The sequence below is a fragment of the Procambarus clarkii genome, chromosome 72, assembly GCF_040958095.1.
Source record: "Procambarus clarkii isolate CNS0578487 chromosome 72, FALCON_Pclarkii_2.0, whole genome shotgun sequence".
Lineage (NCBI taxonomy): Eukaryota > Metazoa > Arthropoda > Malacostraca > Decapoda > Cambaridae > Procambarus > Procambarus clarkii.
Genome location: NC_091221.1, coordinates 11,528,673 through 11,549,802, shown reverse-complemented (window position 1 = coordinate 11,549,802; position 21,130 = coordinate 11,528,673). Strand labels below are relative to the sequence as shown.

Sequence of the window (21,130 nt, the reverse complement as noted above, 5' to 3'; positions counted from 1 at the left end):
AAGGGTGTGGAGCATGTATGAGGTGTGTGGAACGTGTATAAAGGGTGTGGGGCATGTATGAGGTGTGTGGAACATGTATAAAGGGTGTGGAGCGTGTATGAAGGGGTGTGGAGCATGTATGAGGTGTGTGGAACGTGTATAAAGGGTGTGGAGCATATATGAGGTGTGTGGAACGTGTATGAAGGGGTGTGGAGCATGTATGAGGAGTGTGGAACGTGTATAAAGGGTGTGGAGCATGTATGAGGTGTGTGGAACGTGTATAAAGGGTGTGGAGCATGTATGAGGTGTGTGGAACGTGTATAAAGGGTGTGGAGCATGTATGAGGTGTGTGGAACGTGTATGAAGGGGTGTGGAGCATGTATGAGGTGTGTGGAACGTGTATAAAGGGTGTGGAGCATATATGAGGTGTGTGGAACGTGTATGAAGGGGTGTGGAGCATGTATGAGGAGTGTGGAACGTGTATAAAGGGTGTGGAGCATGTATGAGGTGTGTGGAACGTGTATAAAGGGTGTGGAGCATATATGAGGTGTGTGGAACGTGTATGAAGGGGTGTGGAGCATGTATGAGGAGTGTGGAACGTGTATAAAGGGTGTGGAGCATGTATGAGGTGTGTGGAACGTATATAAAGGGTGTGGAGCATGTATGAGGTGTGTGGAACGTGTATAAAGGGTGTGGAGCATATATGAGGTGTGTGGAACGTGTATGAAGGGGTGTGGAGCATGTATGAGGAGTGTGGAACGTGTATAAAGGGTGTGGAGCATGTATGAGGTGTGTGGAACGTGTATAAAGGGTGTGGAGCATCTATGAGGTGTGTGGAACGTGTATAAAGGGTGTGGAGCATGTATGAGGTGTGTGGAACGTGTATAAAGGGTGTGGAGCATCTATGAGGTGTGTGGAACGTGTATAAAGGGTGTGGAGCGTGTATGAAGTAGATGGAGCGCGAGAGAGTGAGGTGAGCCGTCTGGCGAGGCAGGCAGCTGGCGGCGACGGCAGCCTTCCCTGTCTGGCCCATGGACTCGCCCACCACCACCACTAAATGCCACTTCTCTCCACTAATACCACTCCACACCGTCCATGCCTCGCCCCACAACACCCTCACCCCTCATCACCTCACACGGCAGCACCTGCAGGCACCCTCCAGCTCACAATGAGGCAACAGGAGGGTGAAATATGGTTGGAATAGTTGGGTGTGTGTGGGAGTGTCGAGGCGGCTCCTCGGCCCCTGGGCTCAGTCTGGCCGCGCCGGCCGTCCCGGTCTATAGTGTCCGCTTGCTCATGGTAGCCTCAACCTCCTCCTCCTTCATCCACTCCTCGGCTGCTGTAATTGCCTAAGACGGCCGCTAAGTCCATGTTGAGATAGTGAAAGATAATTGTTATTAAGTGTGTGTGTTGTGGGTGTGTGGAGTGGTGATGGTGTGGAGGCCAGCAGGAGCAGGAGCAGTAACTGTGGTGTGTCCCTGGTCGGGTGTGGCGCTCATGGTGCCATGACTAGTGGCACTCGTCATGGCTCGGCCCTACATCACAGTCTTGGCATGCTGGGCCTCCTTCACCACTGGTGAGTATACTATACTCTACTCTACGGCTCCCTCGTCACTCTTATATATGTATACTAACTACATGTTGCACTCATTTGCTCTTATCACTGCCGTTTACTCGCTGCTTCTCGTTCTACATATTTGTAAATATATGTGTGGAATTTGTATTAATCTCAAGAAATAGCTGAATTTGGCAGTATCTTATTATAAAGCGGGACAGTTCAGCTAAAATCCAAAATGTGACTTTTGCCTAGTTGCTGGTGGAGGTAATGTACATGATGATAGTTAGGGAAGGACATTGTCATGTAAGGTACAAACTCAGGAATTGTATTTTCTAACCAGCTGATACTAGGAATATTTCTAAGCTAAGCAAAATCAAATCTAAGATGGTCTCTCTCACCCCCCCCCCCCAAAAAAAAAAAAATCCAGCCACCTGAGCACAGTTCTCATGCCCAAGACACTTGACTTAACTGTTTGAACCAGGATGGACGAGGGTGGATTTGTGTCGAATTAAGACTTTGTGCCGCTGTTTTATAAAAGGTGTTGTATACCTGGGAATCCTAACTTTAGAATGGTTTGAAAAATAGAAATACATAAAATCCATCTATGCCTATACTGTAGGTAAATAATTTTTAACATGAATGAATGTTTGTTGTCGACTGTAGTATAAATGTAGTATGTCTTAACATATACTATTGGCAGGTCTGAGGCCTTGTAGTTCTGTCAAGAAGTTGCTACAAAAGTATTTTATTGCATGCTGAGTGCAGTAAATGTGATTGATAAAATGTGATTGATAAAATATGATTGATAAAATATGATTGATAAAATATGATTGATAAAATATGATTGATAAAATATGATTGATAAAATATGATTGATAAAATATGATTGATAAAATATGATTTGTAAAATATGATTTGTAAAATAATAAAATTAAATAAAATATGATTTTAAAACTTCACTCATCATCTGAAGGCATGGGGTCCATTACCACCCACAAGATGGGTATGGATGGGGTCCACTACCTCGCACAGGATGGATATGGGGTTTATAATTATAATAAGAACTTTTAGTTATTACAAGGTTAATAGTTATTAACAAGGGTTAAAAAGAAAATAATGGCATCTTTAATTTGTGACATATGGTGGATTATGGACAAATCATATACAGTGCTGTACAGGTGTTTCATATCACTTTTTTTTTTTTTACCATATATTGTTCGATTAAGCTAGACCTTGACTTTGAGGTTACCTTGAGATGATTTCGTGGCTGAGTGTCCCCAAGGCCCTGTCCTGGGCCAGGCCTCCTTCGTTGATGAATTGGCCAACTAGGCTGTTGGACGCGGCTGCTCGCAGCCTGACGTATGAATCATAGCCTGGTTGATCAGGTATCCTTTGGAGGTGTTTATGAAGTTCTCTCTTGGACATTGTGAAGTGTTTGGCCAGTTATGTCCCTTTAGGTAGGTAGTTTTCAGTGCAACAAAGTATCAAGTCAAACCTAACCCAACCTAATCTAGCATTACCAAACCCAGCCAAATCTAGCAATATTCACAGTTTTAGCAATTGGAAAACTAGATATGTACGAAGTACCTGTGTTAAATTCAATTTTATTCCATTGGTGGTTCTAGCACCAACAATGATCATATTGTAATTATAGATTTTATTTTTACAGTTGCATAAATATGGCCACACACATTTAATCAATGTTTAGCATAATTTTTGAAGGAAGGTAGGGCAATGTAATGAAAATGTCTACATACAGAACACATTTTGTTGATCTAATTTCCATGTGACATTATGTACAATGCATGCATTAATAATGCCTGTATTGAGTAATATTTATGTGAATAACATTTGTGTGATTAACAGAAATGGTCACAAATATCTGACTTCATAAGTGTGTTTCTTCTTAAGCTCGACCAGGCCCAGGAGGCCTGGTCGACGACCGGGCCGCGGGGACGCTAAGCCCCGGAAGCACCTCAAGGTAACCACAAGGTAAGGTAGCCTGGTTGACCAGGCCACCAGAGAGGCCTGGTCAGAGACCGGGCTGTGGGAACATTGATCCTCAGAATCATTGAGAGGTAAACAGGCTGCTGCTCATACAATTCCATTTATACTATCCTAAGTTATATTGTATTCAAATAACATGGCATCCATGGGCATGTATACCCAAATATCACAACACTCCAGAGGGTTGCATCCAAATAGCAAAGTACTCCATGGGCATAATAATTAATATTTTATTGTGTCGGGGGACTGGCAGCCAATGTATATATACTGTACTGTACATGTTAGCTTATATCGAGGTCTGCCCCAAGGTCGAATTACCGATCTTTCCCAGAATGCAACATCACGGCAAGTTGACTAACTCCTGGATACTTATTTACTGCTAGGTGAACATGAAACGCACCCAATTATTTCTGTCCTGCCCATGAATTTGAACCCGAAATTCCTGATTGTGAGTTGAAAATGAACCGGACTGTATTACTGGGACCGCTAACACAGGGGGGCCTTGTGGCAGGGACGACAGCGCTCGGGGGTCGTAGTCCTAATGTTCGATTCCCAGCAGAGGCAGAGACAATGGGTAGTTTCTTTCACTCTGATGCCCCTGTTCACCTAGCAGTAAATAGGTACCTTGGAGTTACAGTTGCTACGGGCTGCTTCCTGGGGATGTACTCTAGTTGTGCTTGTGGGGGTTGAGCTTTGGCTGTTTGGTCCTGCCACTCAACTGTCAATCTACTGGTGTACAGATTCCTAAGCATCTCGAGCTCCATCATATTTACATTTGAAACTGTGTATGTTGTCAGCCTCCACCACATCACTTCGTACTGCATTCCATTTACTGACTATTCTGACATTGAGTATGTGTGTATGTGTGTGTGTCTCAGAAAGAAATATATGCAGTAGATATAATAGAGGAAAAATTGATTGGTTATAAAAGGTGGGATCTAAGAGCTAATAGCTCGATTCTGCAGACACAAATAGTAAATACGGTACTTCATGGGCATGCATCCAAATAGCACAGTACTCCACGGGCATGCATCCAAATAACACAGTACTCCATGGGCATGCATCCAAATACCTGTAGCACTGTACTCCATTGGCATGTATCCAAATAGCACAGCACCTGTTCAGGGAATGTGTTTCAAATGGCATAGTCCCCCAGGAGTATATAGGTGTATATCTAATACCACAGCACTCAACAGGAATATATCCATGCAGTACAGCTTTCCTTTGGCTTGTATCCGTTACTGTATATCCACAATCCTTAGGATATGCAGAGGTATATTATTCAAGTGAATTTTGTGTGTAGTGTTAGTGATCCTTAACCACAACAATCTATTGTCCGGTATTGATTATTAGAACTCCCCAGGAGAGGAGATAGTCAAGCTTATGGTGTTCTCTTTATTTTTTACGTGGTATTTCGTACATTAACTTTAGAATGCCATATATGCATTGACTTGACACTTTGAATGCCGGCATATATTTCAAATTTCTTTTGAAATTCGGCAGTCTGGACTCATGGTTCCTATTTTTTGAACCATTATTATTTTGAATGGACTGCCATCCCATTTTCCCCAATACTTTCCATGTACAGTACAGTCTTTCAGGGACTATGGAGCTTTCTTGAACTTTGTTTTTCATTTCTCTTTGTCCACTTTGGCCAATTTCTGCCTATGTGATAAGCATTATGATTTATTATCGGCAAAGGGTCCCAGTAAAACTGTCAGGTTTGTCGTCGGCCTACAGTCTAGAATTCCTGGTTCGAATCCCAGGCGGGACTGAAAGGGTTGGATGCATTTCCTATCACCTACTGCCCCCTCTCCCCCTAGCAGTAAATAGGTACCCAGGAGTTAGTCAACTTGTTGTGGGGCTGCATCCTGGAAAGGGTCAGTAATTTGACCCTGGGGGACACCTCGATATAAGTCTAACATGAACTTTATAAATACTGTATACAGTTGTGACAAAGGAATTATGATTTAATTATTACTGTACTGTACATGGTGGTAGGGTGTATCAGTTGTCTTCTGTAGTTTCTGTATGTGACCCTTCCACTGTATCCGGACATCTCGTGTTCGGCGGCTCATTCCTTGGGAACCTCTAACCTGTGTTAGCATACTTTGACATTTTCATTGATTTGGAAATACAGTACTGTATAGTAGTTTTGTTCGTGGTTTATGATGTCATAATACTGGCTTCTATCAAAACATATTTATAGTTACAGTATTGTATGTAATGTATCCTTTGTGTGCCATTTCATCCCTCAGTTTAAGGACCATATTGAGTGTAGTTGAGCCCAATTTACCCAGATTCGCATTTTCTGGAATCTTGAATTATCCAGCCATAGAAATTTCCAGCTCTTAATCCCCCATTAACAGGAGAATATATAATTGATGTGGATTAAACCCCATTATCTATGAAGTCTTGGCATGATTTATCAGCTAAGGACACTTAACAGCAAATAATACAATTTTTAATGGTTTCCTATACTGTATATACTTAGTACATTGGTGCATTCATATTAAAAAACTATTATAGGTACAGTACTGTATTTTCAACACCTGTGCCTCTGAAAATAAATATAAAAATAAAAAATAATTGCCAGAAAGGTGTTGACAAACTTATGATAATCATCTTTGTACCCTATATGTAACTCCCTTTTTGTAACAAAGTTTAAATAAAACATATATATATATATATACATGCAATATATATATACATATATATGCAACCGGCACCCGTCTCACATCGCAGGCCTTCCGAATTGCCGTGGCTCTCCGCCTCGCTGCCCCAATCCACACCGAATACAGGTGTATTTGCGGCGAGGCAGAGGCCGACAGATACGGACGGCATGGCCTTCTCTGCCAAAGGACAGGAGGATGGCATGCAAGACACGGCGAGGTCAATGACATTATTAAGAGAAGCCTTACCATAGCCGGTTGTCCAGCAGAGAGAGAGCCCCGTTACCTAATGTCCCGCAATCCTGATGAGCCTGTCGGTCGCCCAGACGGAATCACGGTGAACCCCTGGAAGAATGGTAGACAGTTGGTGTGGGACTACACATGCGTTTCAACTTTAGCCAATACCTATGTTGAATTCAGTGCTACACAAGCAGGATGAGCTGCCAATCACCGGGAAGCGGCCAAGTCACGTAAATACAGAGACCTTGAGCACCACTACAATTTTGTCCCCATTGCCTCAGAGACACTTGGTGCCTGGGGTAAAAGTGCTGCTAGCTTTTTGAAGGAGTTGGGGTCTAAGCTAATCGAAACAACTAGAGACCCTAGAGCTGCCAGTTTTCTTTTTCAGCGCCTTAGTGTGGCAATCCAGAGAGGAAATGCTCACTGCATCCATGGTTCCTGCCCGCCATCTGAGGAGCTGGAAGAGCTGTACAACTTGTGACAAGCAGCCTTGCACCCTGCATGTAATCAATATTGTAACTTTTTTTGTGTAATGACATTTTCAAATAAAGTTAGATAAATATACACACATACCAAAAGAATAGGGGTGGTAGGAGAAAAAAATATCAGTGTTCAGTGAGGATCCACAAGGTCTTCTCTGAGTACTCTTTATTTTCTTCTCCGAGGCTATGGGTCCCTACACTTGCACCAGAGGTGGTACCCCTTCTAGGTATATATATATATATATATATATATATATATATATATATATATATATATATATATATATATATATATATATATATATATATAATATGTATATGTACAATGTATACAGTAATGCATTTGGCTTACAACCTATTGATTCTGGGTTCATTTTCCAGAGAGATTGTAGCAGGTTTCCCTACACCTAACACATCACATAGGAAAGAAAGTAGAAAGATTAACTTTAGATGAACATTTGGCATATACTATTAAATAACGTCCTCAAAATCCTATAAATCATTTTGCTCTGTGGTGAGCAAGTAGTTTAGTGCGACACTTGTCAGGCTTCTTCAGCTTACCAATTGTCGAAACTGTGAAGAGCGGAACTGAGATTGTACCTTGTAGACGTGACTCCTCCAGTGGAGGTTAAGCCGTGCAGACGCAAGATGGTGCCATATTAGTCACATAATATCAATAGAGGCTGAATGTGGTAGCGTAGCAAGCATAGACGTGCAAGCATAGACGTGCACCTCGTGTTCTCAATGCCTTTGCCTCTCCTCACTTCGTCTTCCTCCCAGATTTTTTTTTTTTTTTTTTTACATTTTAGAGGATACAGGAGTTGATTTATTTCCAGGTTAAGAGCTTCCCCCCCTTCCGCTGCCCAGAATATGATCGCAATTACTGCTGGGGGAACAGGGGCCAACAGTGAAGGAACGGTGCTTAATCTTTCCATCCAACAATGTGATAGTCTTGCAGTTTCCTCAAACACCTATTCTCCTGTTATTCCTTCTATATCACATTCTCTGTCACTACAGCGCCAGTTTCCACGACAATATGTGGTTGAAGGCGATGAGTCACAATAACGTGGCTAAAGTATGTTGACCAGACCACACACTAGAAGGTGAAGGGACGACGACGTTTCGGTCCGTCCTGGACCATTCTCAAATCGAATTGAGAATGGTCCAGGACGGACCGAAACGTCGTCGTCCCTTCACCTTCTAGCGTGTGGTCTGGTCAACATCAATATGTGGCTGAATGTCTTGGCGAGGAAGGAAGTGCGGAGGGGTGTGTGTGTGTGTGTGTGTGTGTGTGTGTGTGTGTGTGTGTGTGTGTGTGTGTGTGTGTGTGTGTGTGTGTGTGTGTGTGTGTGTGAGGCAAGCTGGGAGGGAGGGAGAGAGACAGGTGGCTGCTGAGGCAGTGGGCGGGAGGTTGTCTTATGCAAGCACCAGACACATGAGCCGCCTTGTGACAGCGTTACCGCTCTTCTTATTTCCACCCACTTCATACCCACACTACTTTTCCAGCATTTGTACCACTTGTTACTATCCGCGTATTTCTCATATTTTTCATTAGGTTGATAGTATTGAAGCCTGATAATCTTAACAAGATCAAGGTGAAAAGTCCAGGTTTTGCCAGTCTTCATCAGACTAATTTGCTATCCGTATACTAATGCAAGAGATATTTATGGCATTTAGTTAAAGGAGCAGTTGTCAAGTAAGGAAAGAAATAGGTGGTGGCAGGAGTGAAGCGGGAAATGCAGGAGAAGGGGGGTGAGGCCGTCCACTTGCTGGGTGTCTGGAAGGCCGGCCATCCACCCCTACCGCTGGAAACCAAATAAATGTTTCGGACCCGGACATGTTAGCTGTAAATATCTTTGAATGTTTAGTCCTGGATGTGTTATTCTGGAACACATTATACCGAATATTTAGCTTAGATCTATATTTGAGGACTTGGACGTAGCCTAACTTCAAATGGCTCAACCTGGCTCAGTTCAGAGCTTGCCGGTGCTGCAAAGCCCCCCTGCTCACTAGACCGGGAATGGACACGTGACCAGCAGTAAAGTAAAAAGAACGAACATTTAGCCACCAAAACTGCTATTAATGTAATAAATTGCCTAATGATTATATATATATATATATATATATATATATATATATATATATATATATATATATATATATATATATATATATATATATATAATATAATTGTGTATGTATGTATATTTATTTATATGTGAACAGCTGTGGCTCCCACATAGCCATGCCAACCTGACTGCTCAGGCACTTTGTTCTGGCAATATTGCCTATATTTGATGACAGAAGGTTAAATAGTTGTCAACCTCTACATACTGTTTTAACTGAATATGCCTTTTGGGTTACCTAAATAATCCACAGTTGTTTAGAGACATCTGCTGTGTCTCCCTACACTCACAACACCTACACAAACCCTACACCTGTTGCATGCTGCCTGCTGTGCATATTACCACACTTGTATGTATCACTATGCATGTATATAACTGGCGATTTGAATGCGACCTCAGCACACAGTATACATCGACTCCAAAACAAAATCTACTGCTTACGGGCTATTCATGCCCGTGCCACCTCTTGGGTGGCTTAATCTTCATCGATCAGTTAATCTACACCTGCCCACAGTTACAGCCCCGCTCCTGTGCCAGGCAAGTCCACTACGGGCTCACCATAGCCCGTGCTACTGGGAACTTTTGTTCCAAGTAGCTGAATCTAAAACATTAGCTTGGTCTAAAAACACAACTTGGGCTTACCATTTCATTGCTCCCCAAGGATTGAACCCGGTTCCGTAGATTGAGGGCCGAGTAGGTGGACCACTGTGCTACAGTGAAGATTGTAGCGTTTGTGTCAATGTCAGGAGAAATAGTTTGTGATGGGGGAAATATTTGAAACGATTGGTATGAGGTAGATGTTTTGTGAATGTTGGAAGGGAGGCTTATTTTGGAATGAGCTTTACTGTGATGTGGAATGTACAGGCCTATTAATTTATTTGTGGTTTGGAAAACTGAAACAAATTGTGGACAAGAATAGTTATAGTTATGATTGTAGGGAGGGAGAATAACGGCATTCGTGCATTCTGCAAATCCTCGTTCAAGTCAAGGTAAAGAATTATTTTGTTGCTTCACACTGATAAGTTTGGCTCTTGAACGTGGAACACTTCCATTACTAGTATAACATATCAACTTTTATAAACGAGCAGATACACCCTGAGACTTTTAGGACGTAGTTCTCTAGTTCTCTGTATCACCAGTAGAACTGGTGATACAGTTCTCACCTGCCCGAGAACTGTATCACCAAAGGTAAGGGTGCACATTGCCGGTGACGTCACGACGAGGCGGGAAAAGTCAGGTATAAATAGACCGTTCTGGCGCCAAATTGCAGCCGATGCACAAGCAACTCGTGCATTGCGAGGCCACACGGAGGCTGTCTGCGGCGCAAGGCGAGACCCGTAGGGCTTCTTACCTGAAGTAGATCAGTTAGCGCGAATTGTTGCTTTATGCATGCTGATGTGATTAGCCTAGGCTAACGTGTAAATTTACGGGAAGAAATAGGGCAAGATGAAAGTTAGTTAGATCGTTAGAGAAAACTGCAAAAGGCCTATTGGCCCTTACGCGGCAGCTCATATAGGTATATAATGTTTAACCTTCACCTGAAACTCTAGTGATCTCGCGTATTATTGTCTTGCTGTGTAATCTGGACCGGGATTAGTCGAGCAGTTATGCAAATACTTACGAACCTGTACATCTTTTCTCAATGTTTTGCTGTTTTGTTTACACTAGTAAACAGGCTGAAGCTTCTGAGGGCTTCATTTTGCAGTTTTTTCAGTATCAATTCCTGGGATTAATGTTGTCATCCTTTTCTGTACATGTTCAAATTTATTGTTCTTTCTCTCTACTATTGTGACCAAAATTTAACACAAAACTCTAAATCGGGCGTAACGAGAGCAAGATAAGGTGACGAATAATATTGGATGCCTGAGTAGAAAGAGTCCCTTTAGGCCTACACTAAATATAAGCAGCCTATTCTTATAAACATTGCGGTTATGAATGAAACTAACATACTTATGACTAGTAAAACGTTGGAACTTTCACAAAGTGCTTCGCTCACTTTCTATTTTTCGAATCGCATCCAGCCTAGGCCTAACTATGCACCAAATTATAATATATAGTTGAGAAACTACATTTTTTTACTACCCAGTGCGTTAAAATTGACGGGAGGTGTGTTTGGGACCGGTCGCAATCTTGATGCACATAGCCTGAAGATGCGTTTGATATAAAACTGTCAAGATTACACGTAGCGTCCATCACTATGATAACCACAGAGAACAGTAGCACAATCACAAGAGTGCAACAGTAGCACTCTAGTGTCCAGCACGCAACAAGAGTTGTTGGCTGAGGTTTGCTTCTCCTTGCTGACCTCCCGGCCACGCACACTATCCGTTAAATTCGTGTTCGTTGAGGCAATGTAGCCTAGTTTTTTTATATGCAGGGTTTAACCAGACATACCTACTCGGTGGTCTCCTGGCCTCTTGTGAGTGGATCAGATCCTCGTATCTCTTTGTGAACATTATCCCCCTAACTCGTGGAATATATTTAAATTGGAGTCTTCAGATACATTGAAGATAGCGAAGGCAGCAGACAGAGCAATACTTCAGAGGACGCGCAAGGGCACGTGGAATGGGTTTGTAATAAAAGGATATATTTAGATTGGTAAACGTAGAACTTTCTTGATATATGAAGAGCATAACCGCAGTGAAGACTGTGTATATGAAATTGTCCCGCACATGTCTATTGAAAACTGTAAAATGGCTAAATTGAAATTAGGTATTATTATATATTGTAACTGGTAAAGGCAATATTATATATTGAAACTGGTAAAGGCAATATTATATATTGAAACTGGTAAAGACAATAGTATATATTGAAACTGGTAAATACAATATTATATATTGAAACTGCTAATTAAAATAGTTTATTTTGAAATTTGGTAAATGCAATAATTCAATAGGAACCATGAGGAGGATTCGAACTTATGCTCTGGGTACTCCACGACATGGTTAAAAGCATTGTAACCTGGGATTCAACTGAATCCTCTTGAATTCCTGAAGCTTAACTAGGGTTCACCCAATGCCCCCCATGCAATCTGGCTTGTAGTCTACTAGGAGGTAGAGTTCCTAGACTACAAGCCGGAGTGCATGGGGGGCATTGTGTGAAACCCTGGTTAGACTTCACTGTAAGCCTCGCGAACCAAAGAGGATTCTGTTGAATCCCAGGTTGCAATGCTTTTGACCATGTCGCGTAGTGGTCAAGACGTGCGCATGGAAGTACCAGAGCCGGTTCAAATCCTCCTCATAGCTCCTACTGATTTTCTCATTGATGCATCACGCTAATGTGATGTCTTTGTGTTCCTGTTGGGGTTATCGAGGGTTCCCTAGGCCAGCTACTAACCTTCACAATGCAACCCACAACAGTTGCCTAACTCCCAGAAACTCATTAGCCCTACATTTTGGTGAAGAGAGGCATCTGGTGTAAGGGTGCGTGCCCTCGTGTGTCGTTCTGTCCGCTAATCGAACTGTTTAAATTTATTGTAAGTCGACTGCATTACGTTCTGCGTTAGGCGTTTTAAGCTTGCAAACTCGAGGGGCATTTTAAACTTTTTTATTATTTAACTTGAGGGAGCATTTCAAACGCGGCAAACCAAAGTGAAGCCTAAACTCTAAATCCAAGAATATTTAAATGCATATTGTCATTCAAACGTAAGCTTTTAAGTAGGCCTTAAGTAGTTAGTATTGTGGTGAATAAATGTTGCTTTATGTTGCGAAGGAAACATTTAACACACCAAGTTTTTGTTGAAATGTTAGGCTGCATTTAAATGTGATTCATTGTACCTGTGACCGTTTTCTTAATGTTTGTGTTGGTGCTGAGTTGGTGGAACTTTGCCAAACATTCTTCACACTTGCCCTCACGCCAGAGGATGTGCCCAGCAGTCTTGTTGGTATTGTATGTATTCATTGTTGAGTGTTAGTACGTTATTGTTATGTATCCCTGACATTATTTATGGCTGCCTTGGATATATTAGTGTTTAGTAGCATGGGAGTTAAGCCATATTCTCTCGTTCATCAGCCTTGTAGATGGTTGCCTTGTAGATATTCCCTGGTTGATATTGCCTTGTAGATATTCCCTGGTTGATATTGCCTTGTAGATATTCCCTGGTTGATATTGCCTTGTAGATATTCCCTGGTTGATATTGCCTTGTAGATATTCCCTGGTTGATATTGCCTTGTAGATATTCCCTGGTTGATATTGCCTTGTAGATATTCCCTGGTTGATATTGCCTTGTAGATATTCCCTGGTTGATACTGCCTTGTAGATATTCCCTGGTTGATACTGCCTTGTAGATATTCCCTGGTTGATATTGCCTTGTAGATATTCCCTGGTTGATATTGCCTTGTAGATATTCCCTGGTTGATATTGCCTTGTAGATATTCCCTGGTTGATACTGCCTTGTAGATATTCCCTGGTTGATATTGCCTTGTAGATATTCCCTGGTTGATACTGCCTTGTAGATATTCCCTGGTTGATATTGCCTTGTAGATATTCCCTGGTTGATATTGCCTTGTAGATATTCCCTGGTTGATACTGCCTTGTAGATATTCCCTGGTTGATATTGCCTTGTAGATATTCCCTGGTTGATACTGCCTTGTAGATATTCCCTGGTTGATATTGCCTTGTAGATATTCCCTGGTTGATATTGCCTTGTAGATATTCCCTGGTTGATATTGCCTTGTAGATATTCCCTGGTTGAACGAAATGTATTTTCTTCGAGAGGATCTGAGTGACGGAAAGAGGCGCAGAGAGAGAGAGAGAGGGAAAGGCAGTTTTGTTTTTTGAAGAATGTTTGATTGTAAACATCATCCTGGATCGTATGCGGTCGACCCGTGTTTAATGTCAAGGTATTCTACCTTCCACCGTCCAAGCACAAGATACAAACATAATCAGATTAAAAGATCTGATTACGTTTGAGTCGTGTGCCAGTTTAAGCTGTTTTCCCCTTATCTGTGTCACCAATGAGTTATCGTTTGTCATCTAGTTTCCGTTGAATGGTAGATGCAGGTTTAATTTTTTTTTTTAGTATTTTCTACACCAAAATTTGAAATACTGTAGATTCTGGTATGCCCAAAATAGATGTCGGAACTGGTCTCTGTTCATGTCTACCTGCCTGTGTTAGGATAAAAAGAGTAACAGCCAGAAGTCATAAACCTTTTAGTAAAAGCAACAAAAATAGACACGGTCATAAAAGCAAATGAGACGACACACAAGAATGTCACCAGCCATGGAACGATAGAGAGAGAGGGAGGGATGGAGGTTAATTGAAAGGTTAAGAGTGAGTTTGAGAGGTCCGTGTGAGGGGTGTGAGGTCGCAGACCACCACGGGGTCACCACCTCACAAACTGGACGAGATTACCCCCCAGACAGGAGGATCACTGTTGCCAACAATATGCAGGCGATGGGTCACAATAACGTGGCATTCTCAATCGACTTGAGAATGGTCCAAGACGGACCGAAACGTCGTCGTCCCTTCACCTTCTAGTGTGTGGTCTGGTCAACATACTTTGCCAACAATAGTTTAGTGGGGTTCCTATTTCTTAAAAGGCTATAAGAAAATATCGAAATCGATCATGTCTTGAATTTTTGACTGACATTTTTTAGCATTATAATACTAGGTGCAGGTGGAATTGAATTATTACGAGGGTCAAGTAAGTACGGTATGTATAACAGAACATTCCGATGTCGTAGCTTTGTGACGTTTTGGATACTTATATTTAACGTCATGTGTCCTTCCATTAATGGTAGGCAACCACTGTTGCAGATGGTTGTCAGTCTTCGCCACCATGTGGGTTGTTGCTATTAAAATACCTTCCCCTTCCTTCCCTGATCTCACCAGACCTTCCTGTGTGTCATCTCACCCCCACCTTCCCCTCCTTGATCTAAACCTCTCCTTCCCCTCCCTGCCCTCGCTCCCACCTCCCATTTTTTGTCCAGTTTGAATCTGCTAAGAGTGGACAAAGCCTTTAACTGTCGAAATGTCGTCTACAAATAGACTATTCACATCTTGGCGTTTCACAACATCGTTCTCAGTACTTCAGGCTTTCTTCAACCAGGATACGGTCAGGTCTTAAGCAAACTTTTCACGCATAGCTCGTTTTCTAATTTATTTTTTAGGCTAACATATGCTAACCACATAGGCTATGTTGGGTTTGGTATGGCTAGGTTGAGTTTTGGTGTGGCATGTTGCATGAATTCGCCAAGCTGGATTGCAGATTTAAGTCGACTTTGAAATAATCTAAGGAACTCTCTGATTTGAAATTTAATTGGAAAAATATCTTGGAGATTGGGAAATTGTAAAACAAAATTTTGCAAGCCCTGTGAATGATCTGAATACTGTTGACAGTGAACACGGTCACAGCGTATAGACTACTCAGAGGGGTATCTTGAGATGATTTCGAGGCTTAGTGACCCCGCGGCCCGGTCCTCGACCAGGCCTCCACCCCTAGGAAGCAGCTGAATAACTCCCAGGTACCTATTTACTGCTAGGTAACAGGGGCATCAAGGTGAAAGTAACATTTTGCCCATTTGTCTCCACTACCACTACTCCACGCTTGTTAATCAGCTGTCATGGGCTACTTCCTGGGGGTGGAGGCCTGGTCGAGGACCGGGCCGCGGGGACACTAAAGCCCCGAAATCATCTCAAATAACCTCAAGATAACCACCGGGGATCGAACCCGGAACCTCAGGACTACGAATCCTAAGCGCTGTCCACCCAGTTATCAGGGGCCCTGACAGTTTGCCAGTACGTGGTAACTAACAAATCCAAAAAGAACCAGTGATGCAAGAAAGTACTCCTTCAGGGTCATAGTAGTGATCTCGTGATAGTAACTGGAGGAATGGGTGATTAAGGTCAATTCAGTTTACAGGCTTGAAATAGTTGTAACAAAGTCGTAGGAAGGTTTGAGCAGAATTGCACCAGGACGTAACTTGTGTCTTCTATTCGTAACTACATTCGCTTCTACAGTACAGTACAGTATATACAAAATAGAACAAATATACAAATTATAGAACAAATATACCGAACAATATACAAAACGCTTCTTCAGTATATACCAAAAATATACCATATATTTGTATATTTATATATATTATATATAAATAAACAAATATATAATATATTAATTAGGCTTTATATAATATTAGGCTAATTTGGCTTTCCCAGCTTTAACGATTGATAGATTAATCTGCGTAATGCTTATCAATAATTAGAGCTATCTGATAAATGGCATATAGTACCATGTATTAAACTACATAATATTTTACGTAAATATGCACTATCTCAATAAAATATGCTACAAATTTATAAGAAAATGTTATTTATAATGTGGGATTATTTGCATTCTTTTGATTTTTAAATTAATAAAAAATTTGTGAAACGGGAGAATAGTTGGATCGAAAAGCAATTTAGCGGAAAAGAAAGTCTTCAAGGCGACACGAGCACTATACCTGCCTGGTATGGTAACAAAATATTGAAGGCGATGAATCACAATAACGTGGCTGAAGTATGACTTGAGAATCGACTTAAGTGTGATCCAGGACGGACCGAAACGTCGTCGTCCCTTCACCTTCTAGTGTGTGGTCTGGTCAACAAAATATTGAAGTACTTGCTAGGCAGGATCAAGTATAACATTTGGGGTTTACGGCTCGTGCTATGCGATATGAAAAATTGGTTTATGGAGAATTAATAACAATTGATTTGCAAGAAGGTACAATGGGTTAGTGAGATTACATTGGATTGGTTTATATAAACTATTTATAAATTTAGTATTTTCCCGTGTAAATTGATCTAAATATGATCTTAATATTGTATATTATTTAATAAAGAAGAAAAAATATAGTTACCATCTTAGACCAGCCAAAACTGTCTTGAAACTTTTTTTTACTGTTCAACATTAATTCGGTTTCATGAATTGACAAGCGACAACTCGGGTGATTTTTGCCTAACTAGAAACGTACAAACCTGCAGCCCACCTAACCCATTGTAGCCGACGTTCATTTGTCTGAGAAAGCGTACATTTGTGTCTTTAACTCTTATAGCACCAGGATTTTGCACTATGGTGGCTTTGGTAAACTCCAAGTCAAGCCTGGCCTCGGGCCGGGCTTGGGCAGTAGAAGAACTCCCAGAACCCCATCAACCAGGTATATGTGGGCCTGCGGGCCGCTCCAAGCAACAGCCTGGTGGACCAAACTCTCACAAGTCAAGCCTGGCCTCGGGCCGGGCTTGGGCAGTAGAAGAACTCCCAGAACCCCATCAACCAGGTAAAACGATGGCACAGTGGTGCCAGATTGACCGTGAACATTCCCTGCCCTACTGACATACTTTGGGTCATATTTACTTGAAAAGTTACCTATCTTGCCATACCATAAACCCCTAACAGTCATACACAACTACCTACATACCAGGATGTGATCTCGTGTATATATCATAAATACAGTGTTGTATATCAGTTATCCCTCGAAGGTACGAAAGAACAACTTTAGGGTTAATGTGCTTGCTAAATGTGTCACGGGGTAAAGTAGAATCTAAAACTTGATCCTGAATAAAATTACAGCGTCATGGTGACGTCATTCACCTTGTGGATACCATATATTAAACACATTATCATCTCTTATTTTGGTTAATAAGTTTTGGGATGAGTTACTTAAGGCATAGCAATGCCGCAGTGGTAACAATTGTCTTAGGTCGTATAGCCTATTCATTGGGAGAGACATATTTACTACATATTTACCAACTTTTTTGCGTGCGTGTAAAATAATATCCCAGTTTTTGTATGTCACGCATTTTTCGTACCGTGTAAGCGTTTATTTATTCAATGTATACATCACATACACCAGGTCCGGCATTTCGTCTGGCAGACATTCTTGCAGCCTTGAGAAGGAAGGCTTCAGTCAGATTCACACTCGGATTATTTTATCTGCTTGATGTAACTCTTGTTTATTTTTTCTGTCAGTTGGGATTCTAGACAATGGAGGTGGGACTTGTTTATGCGTGGTTTTAGCCACCAAAATATTATATTAAAAAACATGGACGATTACTCTAACAGCCGGTGTATACGTGACTGCTGGTTCTTGCAGCCAGCCAGCCAGCTTCTCCATTCTTACTGTTTTGGTTAACCTAGATGGAACAAAATTATAGGGGCCTCATTTACCTAACATTGATATAATTATAAATGCTCCTTAGTCTAATGTAGGCATAAGGACGCGTTAGGTTAATGCTGATATAATTATGAGGACTCTTTAGGCTAACGTTGGAAATAATGCTCCGGCTCCATATTTATTTATTTATTTATATACAAGAAGGTACATTGGGTTAGAGAGAATACATAGCATAGTATTTACAATCTTGTAAAGCCACTAGTACGCGCAGCGTTTACGGGCAGATCTAATAGCCACATATATCCAGGTGGCAGATCTGGCAGGTGGCAGTAGGTGGTAGATCATATAGCCACAAGGTAGGTAGTTAGGGGGATAGTTATACAAGATGCTAAGGTTATGGGAGAGAGACACCCGCATTAAGAATTGACTTTAACGGTGTTGGCAGTGTGACAACTTTGTTAGGGCTCCGGGTACCACCAGCCCGGCCTAGTGAAGGTGGTGGTGGTCACCCAGGCGTACCTGCGCTTCTCAACCTTCCCTGATCATGGCTACCTTACCTTGAGGTTACCTTGAGGCGCTTCCGGGGCTTAGCGTCCCCGCGGCCCGGTCGTCGACCAGGCCTCCTGGTTGCTGGACTGATCAACCTGGCTGTTAGATGCGGCTGCTCGCAGCCTGACGTATGAGTCACAGCCTGGTTGATCGTCATGGACGCGACCTTAAGACACGGATAGTCATTCATGAACGCGAGGTTGCAGCAGCCAGATCTTAGATTTCCCAACGTCAAGAACCTGTCGTACTACAGTGCCTTACCTACCAGTGGACCTTAAACAGGAAAGTATGTCAATTCCGCGAGCCGCTACCATTTTCTATTATAGTACGAGGATTTTTGCCGTTAGAGTATATGTCAAAATGCGACGTTCTATGTAACCCGTTCTCGCACTTTCGTATAGTCAATATTGACTTATTAAATACGTGCATATGTGACAGTAATTTATTGTGAATATTTTAGTTTACCTTGAAAAGCTTCATAGAAAACATCGACCTTACCTAACCTTCTTAGTATGTTAAGATAAGCATCTTATTGCTTCATAATTACAATTATTAACCTATAGGTATAGGTTAAGTAATAATTGTAATTAAAACAAAACTAGCTCAACACTGCACCAGATATGAGTGTAGCATTGTTTTTGTCTTCGAAATTGGAATAAATAAATAATAATAAATAAATGTTTATTTAGGTAAGGTACATACATACAAGAGATTTTACAATGTTTGTTGGATTAATAGATAGAGCTAGTACATACAATGCCTAAAGCCACTATTACGCAAAGCGTTTCGGGCACTACTACTACTACTAAACTACTTAGGAGCAAACAAACACATTCTTCTCATTAAATAAAAGCTGATTTAAAAATGTCGTTTACTGTATTTTTCTTGCTCGAATTTTATGCAAAATGTTTATTTTAATTTGTTCTATATTCATCCTAAAAATACAAGTACTATGTAATTGAATTGAATAGGTACGGTATGAGCATTGAATAGGTACGGTATGAGCATTGAATAGGTGCGGTATGAGCATTGAATAGGTATAAATATGAATTTATCACGTCAGTAGAAAATAAAGGAACATAATTCACAGAGTTTGTGTGTAATATATTTCACATACGCATGCTGGGTCGCAGCCAAAAACAGTTTGAGACAGGCTGTAGAGTACACATTCCGTAAAGAAACATCATCATTGAACTTTTTCTTTTTATTATTTCTTAAATTTTTAAGTATATTATTATTATTGTAATAATCGTATTTTTAGTTAGTGAATACATCTTCAAGTTTGTGTCGTGAGGTGACAGTTGTTGAGGGGAGATGAGGACGTTGTGTGTTGAGCAGTTTGAGGCGTGAGTCCTCCTAGTCTTGTGATGGGTCGTGGTGTGTTCTCTCTCTGGTGGGGGAGTGTTTGTGTATGTCTCCAGTATTCACTTTCAGTGCTTCTCAAAATAGCAGATTATAAGACCTTACCATATGACTTGGTAAGGTAATATATATATATATATATATAATAATATATATTATTATATATAATAATATATATTATATATATATATACTATATATATATATATATATATATATATACTATATATATATATATATATATATACTATATATATATATATATATATATACTATATATATATATATATATATATATACTATATATATATATATATATATATATATATATATATATATATATATATATATATATATATATATATATATATATATACAGGCTCCCCATGCAGGGGACTTTTGGCAGTCCCTATGTCTGCGACAGGCACACGTATATATATAATATATACATATAACATATATATAATATAAAAATAAAAGGAGATGGGCATTGCATGTGTGTGGTGAGTGGGTTGTGATGCAGTGTGGTGATGGTGAGGAGACTTAAGTGACAATTAAGGTGTACGAGCGGCGGTTCACCACAGACACGAGTAGGTCTAAATCTTTGCTGTGGTCACAAGATCAGTCGCCCTAGCTGTTTATTTAATGGGTTAATTGCGTCCTGGTGGGCCCCAGGTTCCTTAGTCATGCGGCAGGTTATGCAGGGCCGCACGCTCCTGTAAACAATGGGACCCCTCCTCACTCACCCTTACCTACCTTTTTTTCTCTCTTTACCCATACCCTCACCTTCCCCATCCTCCTCACCATATTCACCCTACTGACCATCCTCCTCACCATATTCACCCTACTGACCATCCTCCTCACCATATTCACCCTACTGACCATCCTCTTAACTCTTCTCGGTCCTCACTATACAATCATACCTAACAGCCTGAGTGGGGCCTGACAGCTGGGTGGACAGCGCTTCGGAAAAGTAGTCCTGAGGTTCCGGGTTCGATCCCCGGTGGAGGCGGAAACAAAATGGGCAGTTTCTTTTCACCCTGATGCCCCTGTTACCTAGCAG

General features: G+C 41.2%; 1 protein-coding gene across 1 annotated transcript in view; it reads left to right on the top strand.

Annotated features, from left to right (window-relative positions):
* Positions 1 to 941: 941 nt before the first annotated feature.
* The window catches only part of LOC123773723 (uncharacterized), a 79,080-nt gene continuing 58,891 nt past the window's right edge, over positions 942 to 21,130 (top strand). Inside the window, exon 1 of the mRNA XM_045767589.2 lies at positions 942 to 1,555. Coding sequence (XP_045623545.1) covers positions 1,504 to 1,555 — 52 coding nt within the window. The 5' untranslated portion in view covers positions 942 to 1,503. The remainder of the gene's footprint in view (positions 1,556 to 21,130) is intronic.